General features: G+C 42.2%; 1 protein-coding gene across 4 annotated transcripts; it reads left to right on the top strand.

Annotated features, from left to right (window-relative positions):
* The first annotated feature begins 505 nt into the window (after positions 1–505).
* On the top strand, positions 506–11,537 carry LOC139556026 (eukaryotic translation initiation factor 5-like). Of its 4 annotated transcripts, none has more exons than XM_071369497.1 (12): positions 506–644; positions 920–1,150; positions 3,100–3,399; positions 4,237–4,318; positions 5,036–5,208; positions 7,109–7,220; positions 7,889–8,004; positions 8,640–8,801; positions 9,431–9,592; positions 9,776–9,940; positions 10,170–10,307; positions 11,197–11,537. In XM_071369497.1, the coding sequence occupies exons 3-12, from the start codon at positions 3,328–3,330 to the stop codon at positions 11,293–11,295; spliced, it is 1,281 nt and encodes a 426-aa protein (XP_071225598.1). In that variant the 5' UTR covers positions 506–644; positions 920–1,150; positions 3,100–3,327; the 3' UTR covers positions 11,296–11,537. The 4 variants fall into 4 exon arrangements, with proteins under 4 accessions (XP_071225598.1, XP_071225595.1, XP_071225599.1 ...); XM_071369494.1 differs by having other exon boundaries at positions 3,120–3,399; XM_071369498.1 differs by having other exon boundaries at positions 920–1,113; positions 3,120–3,399.
* Positions 11,538–21,582: the final 10,045 nt, after the last annotated feature.

The raw sequence follows: 21,582 nt of genomic DNA on the forward strand, positions 1-21,582 counted from the left end.
AGGGATATCAGGGACACACAGAACATCTTAAATAAAAATAAAAAACACAATAATGATGAGAAAAAAACGTAATTTATGAAATATACTTTAAATAGGACTAAAAACAATTAAGAAATATTTTTAAACTTTGATTATTTAATTGTATATTTATTGTGGAAGTTGATAAATAACACCTGGGGTCATGGCAAAAACGCCTACATCCAGTGACAAAAAGTGTTTAAAATGCATAAAATTCCTTTTCAGTATCCATATTTTGATGTTGTTAAGGTAAAGGACACCTGACATTATATGTAAAGCCTGTTGGAATCCACATTTTACACTTAATAAGAACTGATATTTCCTGGAGACAGAAAAGCTACCGCATAATAGAAATGAACCTGTCCTCAAAATGTAGGGATCTCATCGAATTGAACAGTGTCCTCATTTTTCATTCATATTTTTTCCCCATAAATGTTACAGTCACGAGCTCGTGAGATTGCTTCTCAGCCAACAATGATTGGCACCAAAATAAACGAGTAAGAAGTTGCCATTTGCGTGACGTCATTCAAATGGGCGTAAGTAGTGACGGAGCTGGTGTAGATTGACAGCACGTTGACAGCTACATTACAGTGGCGTTGCAAGAACCTAGTGAGAACGTTCTGGAGGTGAGTCGAAGCAAGTTTGACGAGCAATGGTGACTAAGCTAAAGGATCGTTTTATTTTTTATTATTCATGTTAATTATTCAGCAAATATTCAAGGGTAACAGAGCAGATCAACTTGTATTAAAAAAAAATTAGGCCAACACTATAACTAGGTTAGCTAGCGTTTCTGTGGCTTCCATATGTCATCATAGTCATTGGCTAATGTTAACTAGTTATTACTATAAGCTGACACCTGTCATACTGTACTGATTTGAGTGTCCCCTTTGGTTTATTCCAGATACCCCATTTTTGGGCGTCTCGAGTTTTCTCTGCGGGCTCTAGTACCCTCCACCGTAAGGTCGGACTGCTCTTTCGGCACTGTTGCAGTGCCGCTTGGTCTCCACAACCCTAACGTTACTGCTCATCCACACAACACTTTATTGCGTCTCTGGGCGACCAGCGGTGTGTTTATGTCTTTGTTTTGCGAAAACGGTGAGTACCCGGACGACAGGAGCGACGGATGGGAAAGGTATTTTTAACTCAATTATACTTTAATTACTGTGTGGCATTTCGTATTGCATTTATTTACAGCATGTTCGTATGGTGAATGCGCCTCCTAGGTGGACCAAGATGGCGCCTTTCTTCCCTCGCGTACTGTTCCTCTGAATGACGCACTCTGCAGCACATTGCTCAATCGAGGCCTGGCGTGCTTCTCAAACCCCATTTAGCCTGTTACATGTGCCATGATTAGTAGTGATAACGTTAGCTATATTGGCAATTTGATCTTTTCGTACCAATAGTGGAATTGACATGTTAGGTTTATATTGAAACCCACTGTAGTGCACGAGCTATACGTTATATGATTCATATGCCATATGTTTGAGTAATAGTTGTGTGCATTTTCCTATGGTTAGTGTTATAGTTAGCAAGCTGCAATGGCATAGCTAACCATATGATACTACTGTTTGTAGGCCAGTTTTTCCTTTCCAAGAAGATAAGAAAAATAAGCTATATTCGTACTTTTCATGTAAAAAAAAGAATGGCTACTTCAGGACTATCCAAAATGATGGGATATAACCTACGGCGGGCGATATGGCCTAAAAATCTACTCGTTTTTTTTTCAAACTTCAGGGCGATTCACAATGTATTTATTTCTCTAAATAAGCGTTGTACTATTAAACTTAATTACAAACAGTCAGCAATAGTCTAATGAATTCAGGGCTTGTGAAATTATACCATGGATAAATATAAGCCTTCCACATCAAGACTCACTAATTTAACTATTTTATCCAAAGTGTAACCAGTGATGGCAAAAAACAGATCTGGCATTCAAGTCTGTCTATTAAAATGCTTATTTTGTTAATTTAACCAGAACTAATTAATAACCTTTTGTACTGTGCACTTATATAACATGAGCACTGGTCTCATAAACACTCAGCACAAGCCTACATGCTAGTGAGTAGCCAGCTAATCTTTTATATTTCAAGATTAACCAAGTTGGATCTATTAGCTAGCTAACAAGGAAGAACTGTGGAATTGTTGTCAACGCTCCCTTCTGTCTCCAACTGTTTGAACAGCCTCTCCACTTTGTTCAGATGTTGAAATCAAGTGGCCTACATTTCTCAGAATAAGAAGTTGAAAGTTCCTTGTTTTTTTTTATGCTTATTGGACATATTTTTATAAATCACTGACTAGACCGCTAGAATAATGGTTTTGGGTTAAAATGCTGCTTAGTAGTATGTGGTACCACAATGCCAGGTGTGACAAACGGCATTTTCCAGAATCAATGTTCATTTTTTTGTAGTGTCTGCTCTGTGCACTAATTGAAGAGTTGAGACACAATAAGAGTATTGTTAGAAGGAAGGTTAACTTCTCTTTTACAGTAAAATGTGTCCATTTTGACAAATCTTTATTTCTGTTTTTGTCTCTGTTGGACCAAACCTCAAATGCAAAGGGTGAGGTGGAAGTGATATATTTTTGTTGTGTTAGTGTGTGGAAGAAGATGCGACGCAAGAGGTTTCACTCGCTTGAAGTCTGTCCTAAATAAGCCCCAATGTGTTTCTATTGTCGCTTGCCTTTGGGACAATGACTCCAATTGTTAGGGCGGAGACATGAGCATCTCGTCATTATATACAGATCTCTGGTGTAAATGGGAAGGAGCAAAGGAGACGAGACCAAAAAGACAGGGAAACAAGCGGACCTGAACGCTCATATATAAAAATTATTCTTGCGATACAGACATTTGGAATATCGCGCAGAAACATGGTTGAATTAATTTGATATCACCCAGCCCTAATATGAGCAAATGCATTGGGTACGCCTTTTGGCAGGTGTTCACCACAGATAAGTGAACTTGGGCAAGGGTGGGAAGCCAATAGGGGATCATGTCTTGTACCAGTCTCACACAAGATAGCAGGGTACATTCATACTTTATACTAACAATCATTCTTTGCTGTGATGTCTTCCATCGATCAACAGTCTTCCCCCTTTCTTCTCAGAGCTGTTGCGCAGCTGTTGGAACCTGTGTGGGGTGAACTTAACCTACAAGCGCGGAGCTTGCAGCCTCATTGGCAAGACCTTTTTCATGTCCGAGCCCGATCCCTCTTCCAGTTGTTTATGTCATCCCATCTTCGCCAGACAGAGGATACCAAAAATTTGCAGTCCAAGATCTTTCTATCATACTGATAAAGCCTGCGGCCAGCCATCATGTCCGTCAACGTCAACCGCAGCGTGTTGGATCAGTTCTACCGATACAAGATGCCCCGTATAATCGCCAAGGTGAGTACGGGGTCATAGTTGACTGAAGTCACTGTCATCCCTAATGGTTTGGAGGTCAGGATCTGATTCTAGACCTGTGGTTAGGGGAAATGTCTACCTTGAACAGCTTAGTTGTTCCCATGACGGTTTGGTCAGTGACCAGAGCACAACTAGTCCAGTGACCTAGGGATGTTCCCAATAGTCAAAGCTTAATTCCCTTGTTTCCCGCAATGAAATAAAGGAAATCAATATGGTGGAAACCTAACCAATCCATTTTAGTGCTCGAGGCAAGAGCATAAGGCCACACATAGCTTAACTGCGGGTTAACTTGTTCTTAAGACACAGGAGATGTTTCCTCTGAAAGACAGCATTTCAGGCTGCATCACATTCGGCCATGATTGGGAGTCCCGTAGGGTGACACTTAATTGGCCCAGCGTCGTCTGGGTTTGGCCAGTGTAGGCCGTCATTGTTAATAAGAATTTGTTCTTAAGTGACTTGCCTAGTTAAGTAAAACGGTTACATTTACAAAATGTTACTTAAATGTCCCCTCGCACGTGAGGAGCATCTTGATTGGTGGTGCAAGTTCAAAGGTATTTTACGCTGTTAGAATGTGATCCAGTTGGAAGGGGCGGCAGGTAGCCTAGTGGTTAGAGCGTTGATCTAGTAACCGGAAAGTTGCAAGATCGAATCCCTGAGCTGACAAGGTAAAAATATGTCGTTCTGCCTCTGAACAAGGCAGTTAACCCACTGTTCCTAGGCCATTGAAAATAAGAATTTGTTCTTAACTGACTTGCCTAGTTAAAGGTAAAATAAAAAAATGTCTTCAACAAACGTTGTTTCTCATGTCTCATCCTCCAGGTGGAAGGCAAGGGGAATGGTATAAAGACTGTTATAGTCAACATGACTGACGTTGCCAAGTCTCTGAATAGGCCTCCCACCTGTAAGTATAATCCCCACCACCTTTGTTCCCAGGGACACCTTCAGTAGCCAAATGTTGTCCAACTTTGCAGGTAGAAATGCCATGTGTAGAGGCATGTTTATTTATAACAGGCCATTTTCTATCTGAATGTTCCACAACATTGTCCTGCTGAACACACCCCAGCCTTTTGGGCACTGGTCTGACCCACTAGATTGACATCTATTTCACAAGGTTGTGAACAGTTTGTTGTTGTAAATGCCTCTCTCTGTTCCCTCCATTGTGCCCAGTCATTTGTAACGATAGGTTAAAAGGGGACATCGCACTCCACATTTTAAAGTTTGTTGGATGTTTTTTGGATGTAGTCATGACATCAACATGAGTCCACGTCCCACAATATGGTGTTCGATAGATTGGGCTATAGGCCTATGCATCAACACAAAATGAATGGGGAAGATGAGCACAGCAAATCTGGAAGTTATATGCTGCTTATCTTTTCCATTCATTTTGGATTGTGGAATGTGGCCAGATCTACACAACTGATGTTGTGGAATGTGGACTCATTTTGACATGGCAATATGGTGGAACCCCTTTCATCTGTAGGAAAGAGTGAGGCTATGAACGTCAGCACAAAATACAATAAGCCAAGCTCTCCAACCTATGAGGAGGGAAGGTAAAGCTTTAATCTGATAATATTTGGACAAAGTAAACTGACATTTATTTCTTGTTCTCCCTGTCCAGATCCCACCAAGTTCTTTGGTTGTGAGTTGGGTGCCCAGACCCAGTTTGACGCCAAGAATGACCGCTTCATCGTTAACGGGTCGCACGAAGCGAACAAGCTGCAGGACATGCTGGACGGATTCATCCGCAAGTTTGTGCTGTGTCCCGAATGTGACAATCCTGAAACCGACCTGGTAAATAGTCCAGAAAGCTTTTCCATTTCCTCGCATTTGTCAGATCCTGGAAAAGAACTCATTGAAACTGACCGGCCCTCTGCTATCGAATGAAGGAAGGGGGGGTGGCACACCCGCCACTTCACTATCACTCCATTTTAGCTTTTGACAGTACTCTTTTCCTAGATCCAACCAGGACCGAACGGGCTCCCTTCCTTTTTGATACCAAATCTGCGGTTTTGCAGGTGGAGTGTGACATGCTGGAGCTTCCTTTTTGGTATTTGCATTTTTTTTTTTTTTTATCCAAACAGCCTTGTCTGCTAGACTTGGTATCCTCTCTGCTGTGTTGTCCCAACAAGGAGGAGGGGTGAACTCGATGGTCCCACCACAACCCTCTGTGCTGTGTTGTCCCAACAAGGAGGGAGGGGTGAACTCGATGGTCCCACCACACGCCTCTGTGCTGTGTTTTTGCTGACAGGACAGGTTTCTATTGTAATTAGGTCAGCACTGTCACCAGTCTGCGCAGCCATGGGGGTTCTGTTCTGCAGCGAGGCATGTCTAGGCAGGGCCTGCATCACGTGTCGATGCACGGATGCTTTCCGAGAGAACTCCAGTGCTGTTACAGATGACCGGATGGAATGTGCACAGTGACTCATTCCACAGCTTTCAGTGGTTAACTGTGGCTGGTTGACACTGTTTCGTTGGCAGGGGTTCTTATGTCAGAGCTGAATAGAAATCCAATGTATTGATATCGAATTGTCAGGTTCTAAACCTTGCAATGAGGGGTATTGCTGTTTGATACATGCATATCTCCTATAATATGTTTAAGTTGTCCGCATAGAGGATTAGCACAGAATTAGATTGACTAGTATAGCTTGTCTATGGATGGCCCTAATTTGATAGAAAATCAGTGTTTCTCCTTCAAAGCGGCGGTGCAGGTTTTTTTTTTTTTCATCCCCTATTCCCCTGCACTGCAGCGATCCAGGCACTTCCTGAAGGTGTCACGTGATCTCTCCGTGGGGCTCAGGATGCTGCAGTCAGTCTGGTGCCTGCTGACACCTTACGTATCTGTGGAGGCGGCAAGGTGCTTGTTCATCAGGGTCTGAAACAATCCCAATGTATAGAATAGGTCAGTTGAACTTTGATTCACCTCGAAAACCTAGAAGTAAAATCTTGCGTCAGATGCTCGATTAGGTTCAGATGTTGAGAATAACGCGACTAGCGAAGTATCCATCCCACTAAACCAATCATGAACTGACACAGGATCCGTGCAACATCTTTCCTGGCCACACTGGGCTTATTCATACGCCTGTCGCAGACTGGCCGTGTCCCTTTGGAATGGAGTGAATGCAGTCTATTCTAAGAACAGGAACGAACCGCTTGCATTATTCATTGGTTTTCTACAGTAGGCCTTGCCCTCAAGCACTATAGTAGAGGACAGTGTTTGCCGACCAAGACATCATACTGTATTACACTGTCTAGAACAATGTCGTTAACTGTCTGCTCAATTATCAAGTCCGAAAAAAAAATCTTGGTATATTTTGGGGTGGTTGCATAGACCTAGATTAAGACAAGACTCCATTGAGCTTCCTTTTTCTTTTTGTCCCAGGCCATGCTTGATCTAGGTCTGTGCAGCTGGCCCATAGAGCAAGGGTACTTGAGCACCATTCTTTTTCAGGGATGATATTAAACAGAATATTGGGTCATAAAGGTGTTAACAGCAAGAACACAATTAGCTTCTCAAACTGGCCATCCTGCGTTCGTTATGCACACATCTGCATATGTTTTGCTACCCAACTTCACAAGATTGCCATTTTTCCCCCCGTAGCTAATTGTTGCTTTGGCTACCGCTTAGGATATGAGACTTGAGCACTAATAAGGCCATACTGAAGATTGAATTCTTTCTCTCTCTGTCCCTCAGCACATCAACGCCAAGAAACAAACCATCGGGAACTCCTGCAAGGCCTGCGGCTACAGGGGTATGCTGGACACGCGACACAAGCTCTGCACGTTCATCCTCAGGAACCCACCAGGTGAGCCAGACGTGTTCCAATGCATCCTGACGGAAGCTACAACTCTTATTCACTCTTATTTAGCGCTTTCAGGAACACTGCTTTGTCAGACATGCATACTTTCCCAGCATTGCCATTCTGGAAATTCCATTCATTTAATTTGTTCTTTGAAAATCTGGGAATTTCAGAATGTACTGTACAGGGTTGTTCAGGCTGAGGCTTGTTCAATGTGGGCTTGGTTTAAAAACAATGCCAGACATGCTATGTCCTTCATTTTTGAAACCCATGTGAACACAGCCATTATTTTGCTACTAGACACAGGATTTGTTTGTCTGGTGGGTCACAAGTAACTTAGAGCACTAGATGAGTCATGTTGGGTGGTGTTTTGCTGCTGAAATCTTACGCAATGCACCTTTTTAAACGTGAGTCATCGTCATGAGTCAAAGATGAGCAGCAGTGATCATTGCGGTATCCTCAGAGGGCAGTGTCTGCTGTGGCACCTGTTCTCACAGCAGTTCTTGGCACTGTCTCAAGTCAGTGATTTTTTTTGTTGTTGAATTTATTACACTAAAGAACCATTCTTCTCCAGTCGGGTAAATGTCAGAAACACAAGGCATCAAGAAATGATTGCGAGTGTAATGTCAAGTTGTCTGTAATAACTTACCACCTCTTTCTCTCTCTGCACATAGAGGACACTGGGTCTGTCAAGAAGAAGGAGAAGAAAAGCAAGAAGAAGGACAAGGAGAACGGCTCCAGTGATGGAGAAGCCTCCAACCACAATGACATAGACGCCCCCGATGCTGTGGTGAGTACCAGCACTTCATCGCCCCAGTGGCCAGCCAGACCTCGGTCAAAAGCATCGGCAGGAACCTGAGGGGTGCTTGATTTACCTTGACCGACGTGACGGTTACCTTGACCTGGAGAAGTTTCAGTATCATCCTTCACACTTCTGAATGAACTGGATAGGTGAAAGCAGGGTCTAGGTAGAGCTATGTCTAGGTAGAGCTATGTCTAGGTAGAGCTATCTAGGTAGAGCTATGTCTAGGTAGAGCTATGTCTAGGTAGAGCTATGTCTAGGTAGAGCTATGTCTAGGTAGAGCTATGTCTAGGTAGAGCTATGTCTAGGTAGAGCTATGTCTAGGTAGAGCTATGTCTAGGTAGAGCTATGTCTAGGTAGTATGTCTAGGTAGAGCTATGTCTAGGTAGAGCTATGTCTAGGTAGAGCTATTTCTTTCTTACCCAGTTGTCTTTGATCCATGAAGGGTATTGAATGGACAGCTTTCTGGAATGAAACGCAACCAGTCTCCATTCTCCATTCTATCTCTTTGTTCTTGTTTCTCTGTAGCGTACAGCCTCATGGGAATAGTTTCCACTTTGTAGCGCTGACTGTCTTATTTTCAAAAGCACTTGTATAAATTAAATGTGATGGATTTGCTGTAGGACGGTGACGATGATGACCAGGACTGGGGGGAGGAGACGACAGAGGAGGCCCAGCAGCGTCGGATGGAGGAGATCAGCGCGCATGCTAAGAACCTCACCCTCAGCGAGGACCTGGAGAAACCCCTGGAGGAGAGGGTCAACCTCTTCTACAACTTTGTCAAGGTCAGACTCAGGAGGACCCTGTACAGAAACAACCCCATTTCTGTTTTACCTGGGCCCTGTCAACACGCTCTGCCTTGCTTATTGCTCGCTTGCGTATTTGAGGACCCTGGGCCTTGCAATGGAAACAACCCCCACTGCCGAAGTTCAGATTTTCCTCTGCTCGCGTCATACCAATTCTACTTACTGCGGTCACAGTAGTGACCTTAGGAGTGTTACGAAGGTGACGGATGCCTTGCTCACCCAAGTCTTGTGTTCCACCTATAAACTGGAGACTATTCTCATCCCAAATACTTTTTGCTATGTCCAGGTATTATGGCCATTTTGTTTTGCCTGGGCCATGTCAACTACACAACGCACTGCTTTGCTTATTGCTCGCTTACATGAGTGAAAATAATTTATTGATGTATCCAAATGGGTTTGATAGACTCCACAAGGAAATACACATGCACTAAGTAGAGTGCAAATGCACTGTTACTGCCTTTGGACAAGTCTCTGTTGATTAAAAATAGATTTGACTCATCAGTTGTATAAGAATGAATAAAGAAAATGAGGGGGAAATGAAGAGGTCCACGTAACTGTTTGTGTGAGATGTCTCTGGATGGTTCTCACCTCTATCACTCCCTCCACAGCAAAAGAAGGAGGACGGTGCCGTCGACTCCTCGGATAAAGAGATCCTTGCGGAGGCTGAGCGTCTGGACGTGAAGGACACGGCCCCGCTGATCCTGACAGAGCTGCTGATGGACGAGAACATCCGTGACCAGATCAAGAAGTACAAACGCCACTTCCTCAGAGTGAGTCCCACTTCGCTTTACTGTGTCCGTTTTGGCTCCTTATTCTCTTAGCTCTGTGCCGTAACCCAAACTGGTCATGACGGTCAGTGCTGTCACACTAATTGTTTGGCGTAACCTCAACAAAAATGATTGTGGCAATAGATTTTTGCTCAATCTCCAGTATTTTTCCTCTCTGGTGTCCAGTTTACCCACAACAACAAGAAGGCCCAGAAGTACCTCCTGGGGGGCTTTGAGTGTCTGGTGAAACTGCACCAGGCCCAGCTTCTGCCCCGCGTGCCCATCGTCCTCAAAGACCTGTACGACGCCGACCTGCTGGAGGAGGACGTCATCCTGGCCTGGGCTGAGAAGGTAACTGGGATGACCATCCGGGTTAAAGGGGGTAACTGAGAATAGGATGACACATTTTGTTATTCATTTAGGTCAGTGTCATTTGAGAGAATGTATTTTGTTAGACAAGCCTCATCCAAGATATTTTACATATTAAACCAATATTTTTAAAGCCGGTAATCTACACTAGAACCTGAGACTTACAAGTAATCTCACATGCTACCTCTAACACATCAACCCTGTGTGTCAGGTGTCCAAGAAGTACGTGTCCAAAGAGCTGGCCAAAGAGATCCACGCCAAGGCTGCGCCCTTCGTCAAGTGGCTTAAGGAGGCGGAAGAGGAGAGCGAGGGCAGCGGCGCAGATGAGGAGGAAGATGATAACGTGGAGGTAATGACTTATTGCTACAGCTGATTTACCTGAAGACAGTCATTCCCCGTCATACACAAAGACATAGGTTTGAAATGCAAATGATCCCTGTCACAAGCGTTCAGCTCTCCATGGATCTATTCAGATAGAAAGGTGTAGAGCTGACACGATGCCCTACTCTCCATGGATCTATTCAGATAGAAAGGTGTAGAGCTGACACGATGCCCTACTCTGCATGGATCTATTCAGATAGAAAGGTGTAGAGCTGACACGATGCCCTACTCTGCATGGATCTATTCAGATAGAAAGGTGTAGAGCTGACACGATGCCCTACTCTGCATGGATCTATTCAGATAGAAAGGTGTAGAGCTGACACGATGCCCTACTCTGCATGGATCTATTCAGATAGAAAGGTGTAGAGCTGACACGATGCCCTACTCTCCATGGATCTATTCAGATAGAAAGGTGTAGAGCTGACACGATGCCCTACTCTCCATGGATCTATTCAGATAGAAAGGTGTAGAGCTGACACGATGCCCTACTCTGCATGGATCTATTCAGATAGAAAGGTGTAGAGCTGACACGATGCCCTACTCTGCATGGATCTATTCAGATAGAAAGGTGTAGAGCTGACACGATGCCCTACTCTGCATGGATCTATTCAGATAGAAAGGTGTAGAGCTGACACGATGCCCTACTCTGCATGGATCTATTCAGATAGAAAGGTGTAGAGCTGACACGATGCCCTACTCTGCATGGCAGAGCACTTGTCTTTTCTACTCAATACATTTCCATCTAACCGTTCTGTTTATTGTGCATCCTGGTGAGAAATGAGTGGTGCTGGAGTGTTTTGATTTCACCCAATTAACATTTCCCTCAACCCCTCCCCCCCCCCACGTCGCTTTCCCAGGTGGTCTACTCGCCCTCAGCCCGTGAGCTGAAAGTGGAGACTGTGACACCAGAGAAGCCCGCTGAGGAAGAGGACGACCTTGACATCGACGCCATCTAGAAACAAGACAAGCCTCCACCAACCAGTTTTGGAGCATCAATTTTGCATGCCCCCCCCTCCCACTACCTTCCAGCTTTACCAGATGAATCTATTTACTTTGCACCTGTTTTATCAAGATCGCTAGATGGAGTGATGTTTCTATATGGGTGGAGAGTATTTTGTGGTTTATACTAGAGCACTAAATGCACTGCATTTGTTTTCTGTGTATTTTGCCTCCAATCAATTAAAGAATGTTTGCTGCATATAGATTGTCATTTCTGAAGTTAAACAGTATGGTGTTGGCGTACTGAATTTAGGACCAAAGCTGACCATGAATTTGACTGGTGCCATTTCCTCTTCAAGGCCTGTAGTTATCACACCAATATGATGAGTATGGGCATAGTGGCATAAAATGGCTGCTACTGTAGTTTACAGTTCAGGTTATGATCTTGAGCTGTAAAGTCTCTAAACCGTCTTGGATATTCTTAGGCAATGTGAGAATGAAAATGGAACATAAATGACAATGGAACTAGGCTCTAAGGGGAGGTTTCATGGACACAGATTAATCCTAGACTAAATTGCACTTTTTATATTTTTAACTGAAATGGCATTTCTCAGACATGGTTTAAAATAGTCTTGGATTTGCCTAAATCTAGATTTAAGAAGTGATTTCCAGGAGGATGATAATCTAGATTTAAGAAGTGACAGTTTAAATAACCTGGCCAAAGGCAGGTTTAACTAGATTAATGGATGTTGACCTTGACGATGGACAAATTGATAACCTGGACTATTTCAATGATGACCAAAGAGAACCACCAAGACCAGACAGGAGCAACCCACAGATTTTTTTTAGTACATTAATTTCTGTGACTACAAAGAAAATGGAGCTGACCATTGTTTTGCTCGAGCCAAGGCTTTCATCTGACTCTTAGCGGATCCCTCCTTCCCTACATGTACTGATCACCTTGAAGTTTTTGGCATCTGGAACCTTCGTGAAACAGGATATTTGTATAAGTGAGCCGACTGTGCATAATAGTCCACAAAGTCTGCAATGCTGTATGTGTACTGAGAGTTATACTGAACAAAAAGAATGTGTGCAACAATTTCAAGGATTTTACGGAGTTACAGTTCATGTAAGGAAATCAGTCAATTGACTGGTAATACAGATATGCAACTGTTGGTCACAGATACCTTAAGGTAGGGGCATGACTCACTGGTTTTCTGATCTTCTGGTGCGTCTACCGTTTGCCTCATGCAGCGCAACCTCTCCTTCGCATAGAGTAGATCAGGCTGTGGAATGTTGTCCCACACGAAGTTGCTGGGTATTGGCAGGAACTGGAACATGCTGCCGTACATGTCGATCCAGAGCATCCCAAACATGCTCAACGGGTGACATGTCTGGTGAGTATGCAGGCCATGAAAAAAAACGGACGTTTTCAGCTTCCAGGAATTGTGTACAGATCGTTGTGACATGGGGCAGTGCATTTTCATGCAGAAACGTGATGTCTGCAGACAGTGACTTAAGACAATATTTAGACCACTTGACATTTTCCACATGTTATGTTAAATCCTTATTCTAAAATTGATTAAATTATACAACTTCCTCAGCAATCTACACACAATACCCCATAACAAAATGAAAACAGGTTTTTCGGAAATGCTTGTAAATTTAAAAACAAAAACCTTATTTACCTAAGTATTCAGACCCTTTGCTATGAGACTTGAAATTGAGCTCAGGTGCATCCTGTTTCCATTGATCATCCTTGGGATGTTCCTACAACTTGATTGCAGTCCACCTGTGGTAAATTCAATTGATGGGACATGATTTGGAAAGGCACACACCTGTCTATATAAGGTCCCACAGTTGACAGTGCATGTCAGAGAAAAATAAACCAAGCCATGAGGTCGAAGGAATTGTCCGTAGAGCTCCAAGACAGGATTGTGTTGAGGCACAGATCTGGAAAGAAAAGCAAAACTTTTCTGCAGCGTTGAAGGTCCCCAAGAACACAGTGGCCTCCATTATTCTTAAATGGAAGAAGTTTGGAACCACCAAGACTCTACAGTCGTGGCCAAAAGTTTTGAGAATGACACAAATATAAATTTTCACAAAGTCTGCTGCCTCAGTGTCTTTAGATATTTTTGTCAGATGTTACTATGGAATACTGAAGTATAATTACAAGCATTTCATAAGTGTCAAAGGCTTTAATTGACAATTACATGAAGTTGATGCAAAGAGTCAATATTTGCAGTGTTGACCCTTCTTTTTCAAGACCTCTGCAATCTGCCCTGGCATGCTGTCAATTAACTTCTGGGCACATCCTGACTGATGACAGCCCATTCTTGCATAATCAATGCTTGGAGTTTGTCAGAATTTGTGGGTATTTGTTTGTCCACCGCCTCTTGAGGATTGACCACAAGTTCTCAATGGGATTAAGGTCTGGGGAGTTTCCTGGCCATGGACCCAAAATATTGATGTTTTGTTCCCTGAGCCATTTAGCTTTTACTTTTGCCTTATGGCAAGGTTCTCCATCATGCTGGAAAAGGTATTGTTCGTCACCAAACTGTTCCTGGATGGTTGGGAGAAGTTGCTCTCGGAGGATGTGTTGGTACCATTCTTTATTCATGGCTGTGTTCTTAGGAAAAATTGTGAGTGAGCCCACTCCCTTGGCTGAGAAGCAACCCCACACATGAATGGTCTCAGGATACTTCACTGTTGGCATAACACAGGACTGATGGTAGCGCTCACCTTGTCTTCTCCGGACAAGCTTTTTTCCGGATGCCCCAAACAATCGGAAAGGGGATTCATCAGAGAAAATGACTTCACCCCAAGCCTTCTTCAAAACAATTGAACCGCTCTCCTTGAAGTTCTTGATGATCTGATAAATGGTTGATTTAGGTACAATCTTACTGGCAGCAATATCCTTGCCTGTGAAGCCCTTTCTGTGCAAAGCAATGATGACGGCATGTATTTCCTTGCAGGTTCCTTGAAGTTCTTGATGATCTGATAAATGGTTGATTTAGGTACAATCTTACTGGCAGCAATATCCTTGCCTGTGAAGCCCTTTCTGTGCAAAGCAATGATGACGGCATGTATTTCCTTGCAGGTAACAAAGGTTGACAGAGGAAGAACAATGATTCCAAGCACCACCCTCCTTTTGCAGCTTCCAGTCTGTTATTCAAACTCAATCAGCATGACAGAGTGATCTCCAGCCTTGTCCTCGTCAACACTCACACCTGTGTTAACGAGAGAATTGCTGACATGATGTCAGCTGGTCCTTTTGTGGCAAGGCTGAAATGCAGTGGAAATGTTTTTTGGGGATTCACTTCATTTGCATGGCAAAGAGGGACTTTGCAATTAATTGCAATTCATCTGATCACTCTTCGTAACATTCTGGAAAAATGCAAATTGCCATCATACAAACTGAGCCAGCAGACTTTGTGATAATTAATATTTTTGTCATTCTCAAAACTTTTGGCCACGACTGTAGAGCTGGGCGCCCAGGCAAAACTGAGCAAGCGGGGGAGAAGGGCCTTGGTCAGGGAGGTGACCAAGAACCCGATGGTCACTCTGACAGAGCTCTAGAGTTCCTTTGTGGAGATGGGAGAACCTTCCAGAAAGACAACCATCTCTGCAGAACTCCACCAATCAGGCCTGTATGGTAGAGTGGCCAGACGGTAGCCACTATGAGTTTGCCAAAAGGCACCTAAAGACTCTCACCATGAGAAACAAGATTCTCTGGTCTTATGAAATCAAGATTGAACTCTTTGGCCTGAATGCAAAGCGTCACGTCTGGAGGAAACCTGGCACCATCCCTACGTTGAAGCATGGTGGTTGCAGCATCATGCTGTGGTCATGTTTTTTTTGTGGCACGGACTCTCAGACTTGTCAGGATCGAGGCAAAGATGAACGGAGCAGAGTACAGCGAGATCCTTGATGAAAACCTGCTCCAGAGTGCTCTGGACCTCAGACTGGGGAGAAGTTTCATCTTCCAACAGGACAACAACCCTGACGCTTCTATCACACCGACAGCGTCATTGCATTTTGGTACACCAGAATTACATTAATTTCCAATGGAACCCTGTGTTTTCCTTGCAGCATTGCATTACTGAGGCAGTGGCAGTGCCTTCGGTGTGGTGCATACGTTGGATTTATAGAACGTTGGATTTATAGAACGTTGGATTTATAGAACGTTGGATTTAGAGAACGTAGGATTTATAGAACGTTGGTTTTATAGAACCTATACATCAAACTGTATGCGTAGACGGCTTGACAGAAATGATAGCAGAAGGTGAATGTTGAACTTTTGTTACATACATATGCAGATGAGGCTGCGTACTATTTTGCGTAACGATGCTGTCGGTGTGATCAAAGCATAAGCACACAGCCAAGACAACGCAGGAGTGGCTTCGGGACAGGTCTTTGAATGTCCTTGAGTGGCCCAGCCAGAGCATGGACTTGAACCCGATCGAACATCTCTGGCGAGACCTGAAAATAGCTGTGCAGCGATGCTCCCCATCTAACCTGACAGAGCTTGAGAGGATCTGCAGAGAAGAATGGGAGAAACTCCCCAAATACAGGTGTGCCAAGCTTGTAGCGTCATACCCAAGAAGACTCAAGGCTGTAATCGCTGCCAAAGGTGCTTCAACAAAGTACTGAGTAAAGGGTCTGAATACTTATGTAAATGTATTATTTCAGTTTTTGTTAAATATAAATGTTTTAAAATGTATAAAAAACCGTTTTTGCTTTGTCGTTATGGAGTATTATGTGTAGATTGATGATGGGGGAAAAATGATTTAAGCAATTTTAGAATATGGCTGTAATGTAACAAAATGTAGAAAAAGTCAAGGGGTCTGAATACTTTCCGACGGCACTGTATGTACAGCCCATTATTTCTCTCTCTACTTTGCACATTCCTCCACTGCAAATCTACCATTCCAGTGTTTTACTTGCTATGTATATTTTTTTTATGCCTTCACCTCCCTTATCTCACCTCACTTGCTCACATTGTATATAGACTTATTTTTCTACTGTATTATTGACTGTATGTTTGTTTTACTCCATGTGTAACTCTGTGTTGTTGTATGTGTCGAACTGCTTTGCTTTATCTTGGCCAGGTCGCAATTGTAAATGAGAATTTGTTCTCAACTTGCCTACCTGGTTAAATAAAGGTGAAATAAAATAAATAAATAAAATGTGGTCTGCTGTTGAGGCCAGTTGAAAGTACGGCCAAATTCTCTAAAACAATGTTGGAGGTGGCTTAAGGTAGAGAAATTAACTTTCAATTCTCTGGCAACAGCTCTGGTGGACATTCCTGCAGTCTGCATGCCAATTGTACGCTCCCTCAATTTGAGATATCTGCGGCATTGTGTTGTGTGATAAATCTGCACATTTTAGTGGCCTTTTATTGTCCTCAGCACCAGGTGGACCTGTGTAATGATCATGCTGTTTAATTAGCTTCTTGATATGCCACACCTGTGTGTGGATTATCTTGGCAAAGGAGAAATTCTCACTTACAGGGATATAAACAAATTTGTGCAAACAAATTGAGAGAAATAAGCTTTTTGTGCATATGGAATATTTTTGGGATCTTTTAACGCTTTACATGTTGCGTTTTATGTTTGTGTTCAGTGTACATCAAGTTCCTTGATGCTGCTGCCCAAGCCAACTACAAGGTTGAGTTCTATGAATATGGGAGCTTCCCTGGAGTCATTGGTTGTATAGATGGATGTCATATTCCCATTGAGTCTCCCTGTACAGCAGATGCTAAGGAGTACAGGAATCTTGAAAAAATGGCTTTCAATAAATGTACAAAGTGATTGCACTCCCAATTTTCAGTTCTCCAAGACTCCAACATTGTTGTAGGTTGGAAAGATGCATCTCAAGACTCAAGGATTCTTCCAAAACTCCTCTTTGCCTGCTCAGCTTCAAGGAGGACAACATAGTGGAATCATACCTGGTGACAGTGGGTATGCACAGACCAACTTCTTGTTCACCCCCCCCCCCCCCCCCTCCCCCCATCTTCATGCAATAGGACGTGAGCAACAACAGTACGACCCAGCACATATCCACACCAAAGGTGTAGTGTAGTGCATGTTTGGTTTATGGAAGAGTCGTTTCCACATTGCGCTTTCAACCAAGAAGATGCTGCATTGCAATAATTGTAACAGTAGTGCTTCACAATGACCTCAAACAGCATGGCTGCCCAGATCCTCACATTGAAGATTTGAAGATGAGTACCCGGATGTTCCCATGGTTGAGGCAGACAATGACAGAAATGGACTAGCCTGAAGAGATTATTTTGCTCTGCAGCACTTCTTACAAAGATACTGTAGCTCAAGTGATTGAAGCGAACAATAGCCATGGATTGATAACAAAAAGAGGTAACACTTTACAATAAGGTTCCTTTTGTAAAGTGTTTATAAAGGGGTTATAATTACAATAATAATGATTATTTAATCATTTGTAAATGCATTGTAAACCATTTATAAATGGTTATATCGCATTGGTCAAAATAGTGCAATGTCAGTGTTTGCCAAATAGTGAGCCAATATTTACCTCCAGTTATTAACCATTTATAAATGCACTTACAAATGCTTATAAGATGACCCTTTATGTATAATCATGCAACCTTATTTTCAAATAGTTGCACAGTTGAGCAATAGTTATTTCCTCACTTTTGGGTGTGATGCGTTGGTGCCCTGCCCCAGGAACAGTAGAGGTTGGTTTCCATGATGTGTCTTGACCCACCTTTCTAACCCTGATGCCCTGGACAAATTTCCATGCAGGACATTATTCAATCATCATTCCTAACATATTACTCCTTACCAGATTATATCAACACACTTACCACTTCTCTGTGATAGTCCAAGTATGGTAAAATGCTCTGGTGTGAAATGGTAACTGTAAAATCTTTGGTTGGTGAAGCAGTAGAGGAGGTTTCCTCTCACAATGTTGAATGTTTTGGTCTTCATACACAACATTCACTGACTGAACATGTTTAACAAAGTGTTGAATCTTCTCTCATGTATGTAGTGATGAGTACCTAGTACTGCCTATAAGCAGGGGTGTAAAGTAATTAAGTAAAAATACTTGAAAGTATTAAAGTAGTTTTTTGGTGTATCTGTACTTTACTATTTATATTTTTGAGTACTTTTACTTCACTCCATTCCTAAAGAAAATGATGTACTTTTTATTCCATACATTTTTCTTGACACCCAAAAGTACTCATTACATTTTGAATGCATGACAGGAAAATGGTCTAATTCACACACTTATCAAGAGAACATCCCTGGTCATCTCTACTTCCTCTGATCTAGTGGACTCACTAAACACTTGCTTTGCTTGTAAATGATGTCTGAGTGTTGGAGCGTGCCCTTGCTATCAGTAAATAAAAAAAACAAGAAAATGGTGCCGTCTGTTTTACTTAATAATATAAGGAATTTGAAATGATGTATACTTTTGAAACTTAAATATATTTGAGCAATTACATTTACTTTGATACTTACGTATATTTAAAACTAAATACTTTTAGACTTTTACTCAAGTAGGATTTTACTGTATTACTTTCACTTTTACTTAAGCCAATTTCTATTCAGGTATCTTTACTTTTAGTCAAGTATGACAATTAAGTACTTTTTCCACCACTGCCTATAAGTATGTCTAAACTTTGAGTGAACTCCCAAATCATCTATAAAATGATTTACCCACATTTATAACTGCTAAAATTATACATTATTTTAAAGTGGCAATCCACTAACCATTAACAAATGAGTTACCAACATTTATAACTGCTGAAAAGATACCTTTCAAGACAGTGGAAACCTACTGACCATTTACTAATGAGTTAGGCCTACCAATATAACTTATCAAAATATACTGTACCTTAAAAGAAAGTGGAAAACTTCTTGCCATTTATTCATGAGATGCAAACATTTATAAAAGCATATAATCTCCTCAAATATGCAATACATAGTAAGGGACATGCAATTTAATAGAAAGATACATTGGTAAAGCAATTTAATTTTAATTGCAGTGACTCAAATCTGTAGCCTATCATTGGTATAGTGGGTAGGCTAGCTTATTCACATAAAAAGCGCAGGGGGGGGGGGGTATTTTTCTCCCCTTTTTAACATTACAAGTCAGAATAGAAATTGACAACAGATTAACTATTTAAAATACAACATAGGGTCTCATGGTCCCCTTCTGTGTCTTCATCTGTTTCTCTCTTGTTAAGAATTTTCACACCCTGGAGTCAGAGACCTCCTATAAGGTCTCAGAGATCTCCAAAATGGTCTCTGACTCCAGGATGGGAAAATGCTTTGTCTTTGTCCTCCAGCCCCCTCCAAGCTGGCTTAGTGACACAGTCTTCGCTCCTGGCTGCTGCAGATCTAGCGGGCTGACCTTCATCCTGTCTTATCCCCTCCAAGCTATGGTGATCATCTGCCTCGAGAAAATGTTTACATTGTTTGGTTTAGGTAACTTGCTCCAATTCCACACAATGCTTATGTATTGGTGTCCCATCCCTGGTTTTGGGAGCATCCTCAGGTCAGCACCAAGTGCACATCATTAATCTAATTAGGCTACACAAAGATGAACTGGTGTAACAGTTTACACCAGTAACATTTTATGTAACAGTTTAACTTTAGTCCGTCCCTCGCCCCGACCCGGGCGCGAACCAGGGACCCTCTGCACACATCAACAACAGTCACCCACGAAGCATCGTTACCCATCGCTCCACAAAAGCCTTGGCCCTTGCAGAGCAAGGGGAACCACTACTTCAAGGTCTCAGAGCAAGTGACGTCACCGATTGAAAGGCTATTAGCGCGCACCACCGCTAACTAGATAGCCATTTCACATCGGTTACACTTACTTACTTTAGCATGGAACTCCCTAGTCTAGAACTAATTAATCTGAAGTTAAGCAACGTCTCAGAAATAAATGTTTTAAATCTGGATTCATTTAAGTATAATAAACCTAGTCCTGATTTAAATTAAAATCTGTCTGGGAAACCGCCCCTAAATCTACAAAACAGCAGTGATTTCACAGAACTGCTCATCTGTGATCACATGATTCCATCAGGAAGTATAGATGATATTTCCTGAAGATAAAATCAAAGAATTTTCTCATGCTCTTATCTGATCAAAAACATGTTTAGCTTTCGGTACGGTGCTTGGTTCCTACATCATGTGGGTTTGAGTATGTGTTTTCGTTTATGAGAACAAAGGGATTATGAGTAAATGACCACGCTAATTAAGCAGGCTGACAATTGCAATTTTAGGACAAGGTTTGATGTCATGGACTATGGAATAAACAGGTTTCAACTATATCCACAAGATGGCGCCATTGACTGCTATTGAAAGGAAGATTTCATGACCTGCTAAAAGCAAAGATTTGTATAACTAACCCAAGATAGACCAGAGCCTGTCGTTTCCATTGGGAGAAAGTTAATCATAATGGGCAATAATTTGCATATTTCACTTAGGGGACGCCTACTCTGTGAAGTGCGCTGTGCAATAACTCAATTCGCCCTTGCACTCCTTCTAGACATTTAAAAAAAAAGAAACTTTGGCAAAGGGTAAAGTCTACAAAAACGCAGTCCACTCTATTTGTTACAGATTGTAGCATTGGAAATTGAAAACTGTATGGAGATCAAATGTTTCATCAATGAGAAAATTTACAGAATGTCTGCCAAAATCCATCTCGCTCCAACTTCTCCCACTGCCGGCCACTGAGCTTCCTCTCATCGCCATATTTGGTATTGAGTGGCAACACTAACCGGATGCATGACATTTATCCGGGGAAATATCTGTCTCATTGTTCTATCTGTACTAAAAGTGCATAGCCTACGAACCATGATCTATAAATATTGATCTCACCAGATGTATAAATATTTCACCGGATGTATAAATGTGAAGCATCCGGTTGGCGTTTCCACTCACTACCAAATATGGGAGTGGGAGAAGATAGAGGGAGATCGACTTTGGGCGACATTGCTAAGTTTCTCGTCGATTAAACATTTGTTCTTAATACAGTTTTATGTTTCCAAAACAAGAATCTGTTACGAACAGAGTGGACAAAGTTTTGTAGACTTTATCCTTTGCCAAAGTAAAAAAAAAAAAAATGTAGTGCATAGATATTAAAATGTGTAGCGCAATTTAGTTATTGCACACGCGCACCTCACAGAGTAGGCGTGTTAGAATGCGCCAATAGGCTCTCACTAGCTCGTGGCTCTGCCCACCTCCTTGTTTGTAGTTATTGAAAAGTATTTTCTATCCGTGTAGCGAAACACGATGGTTCGTACAACAAGG

Source organism: Salvelinus alpinus, chromosome 27, assembly GCF_045679555.1.
Source record: "Salvelinus alpinus chromosome 27, SLU_Salpinus.1, whole genome shotgun sequence".
In the NCBI taxonomy this organism is placed as follows: Eukaryota; Metazoa; Chordata; class Actinopteri; order Salmoniformes; family Salmonidae; genus Salvelinus; species Salvelinus alpinus.

What these genes read in the sequence shown, in the direction of transcription:
- LOC139556026 (XM_071369497.1), top strand. Translation starts at nt 3,328, where the DNA reads ATGTCCGTCAACGTCAACCGCAGCGTGTTGGATCAGTTCTACCGATAC. An exon ending in TAGACGCCCCCGATGCTGTG is followed by an intron (nt 8,005 to 8,639) that starts GTGAGTACCAGC and finishes GATTTGCTGTAG; the next exon opens with GACGGTGACGATGATGACCA. An exon ending in ACAAACGCCACTTCCTCAGA is followed by an intron (nt 9,593 to 9,775) that starts GTGAGTCCCACT and finishes TCTGGTGTCCAG; the next exon opens with TTTACCCACAACAACAAGAA.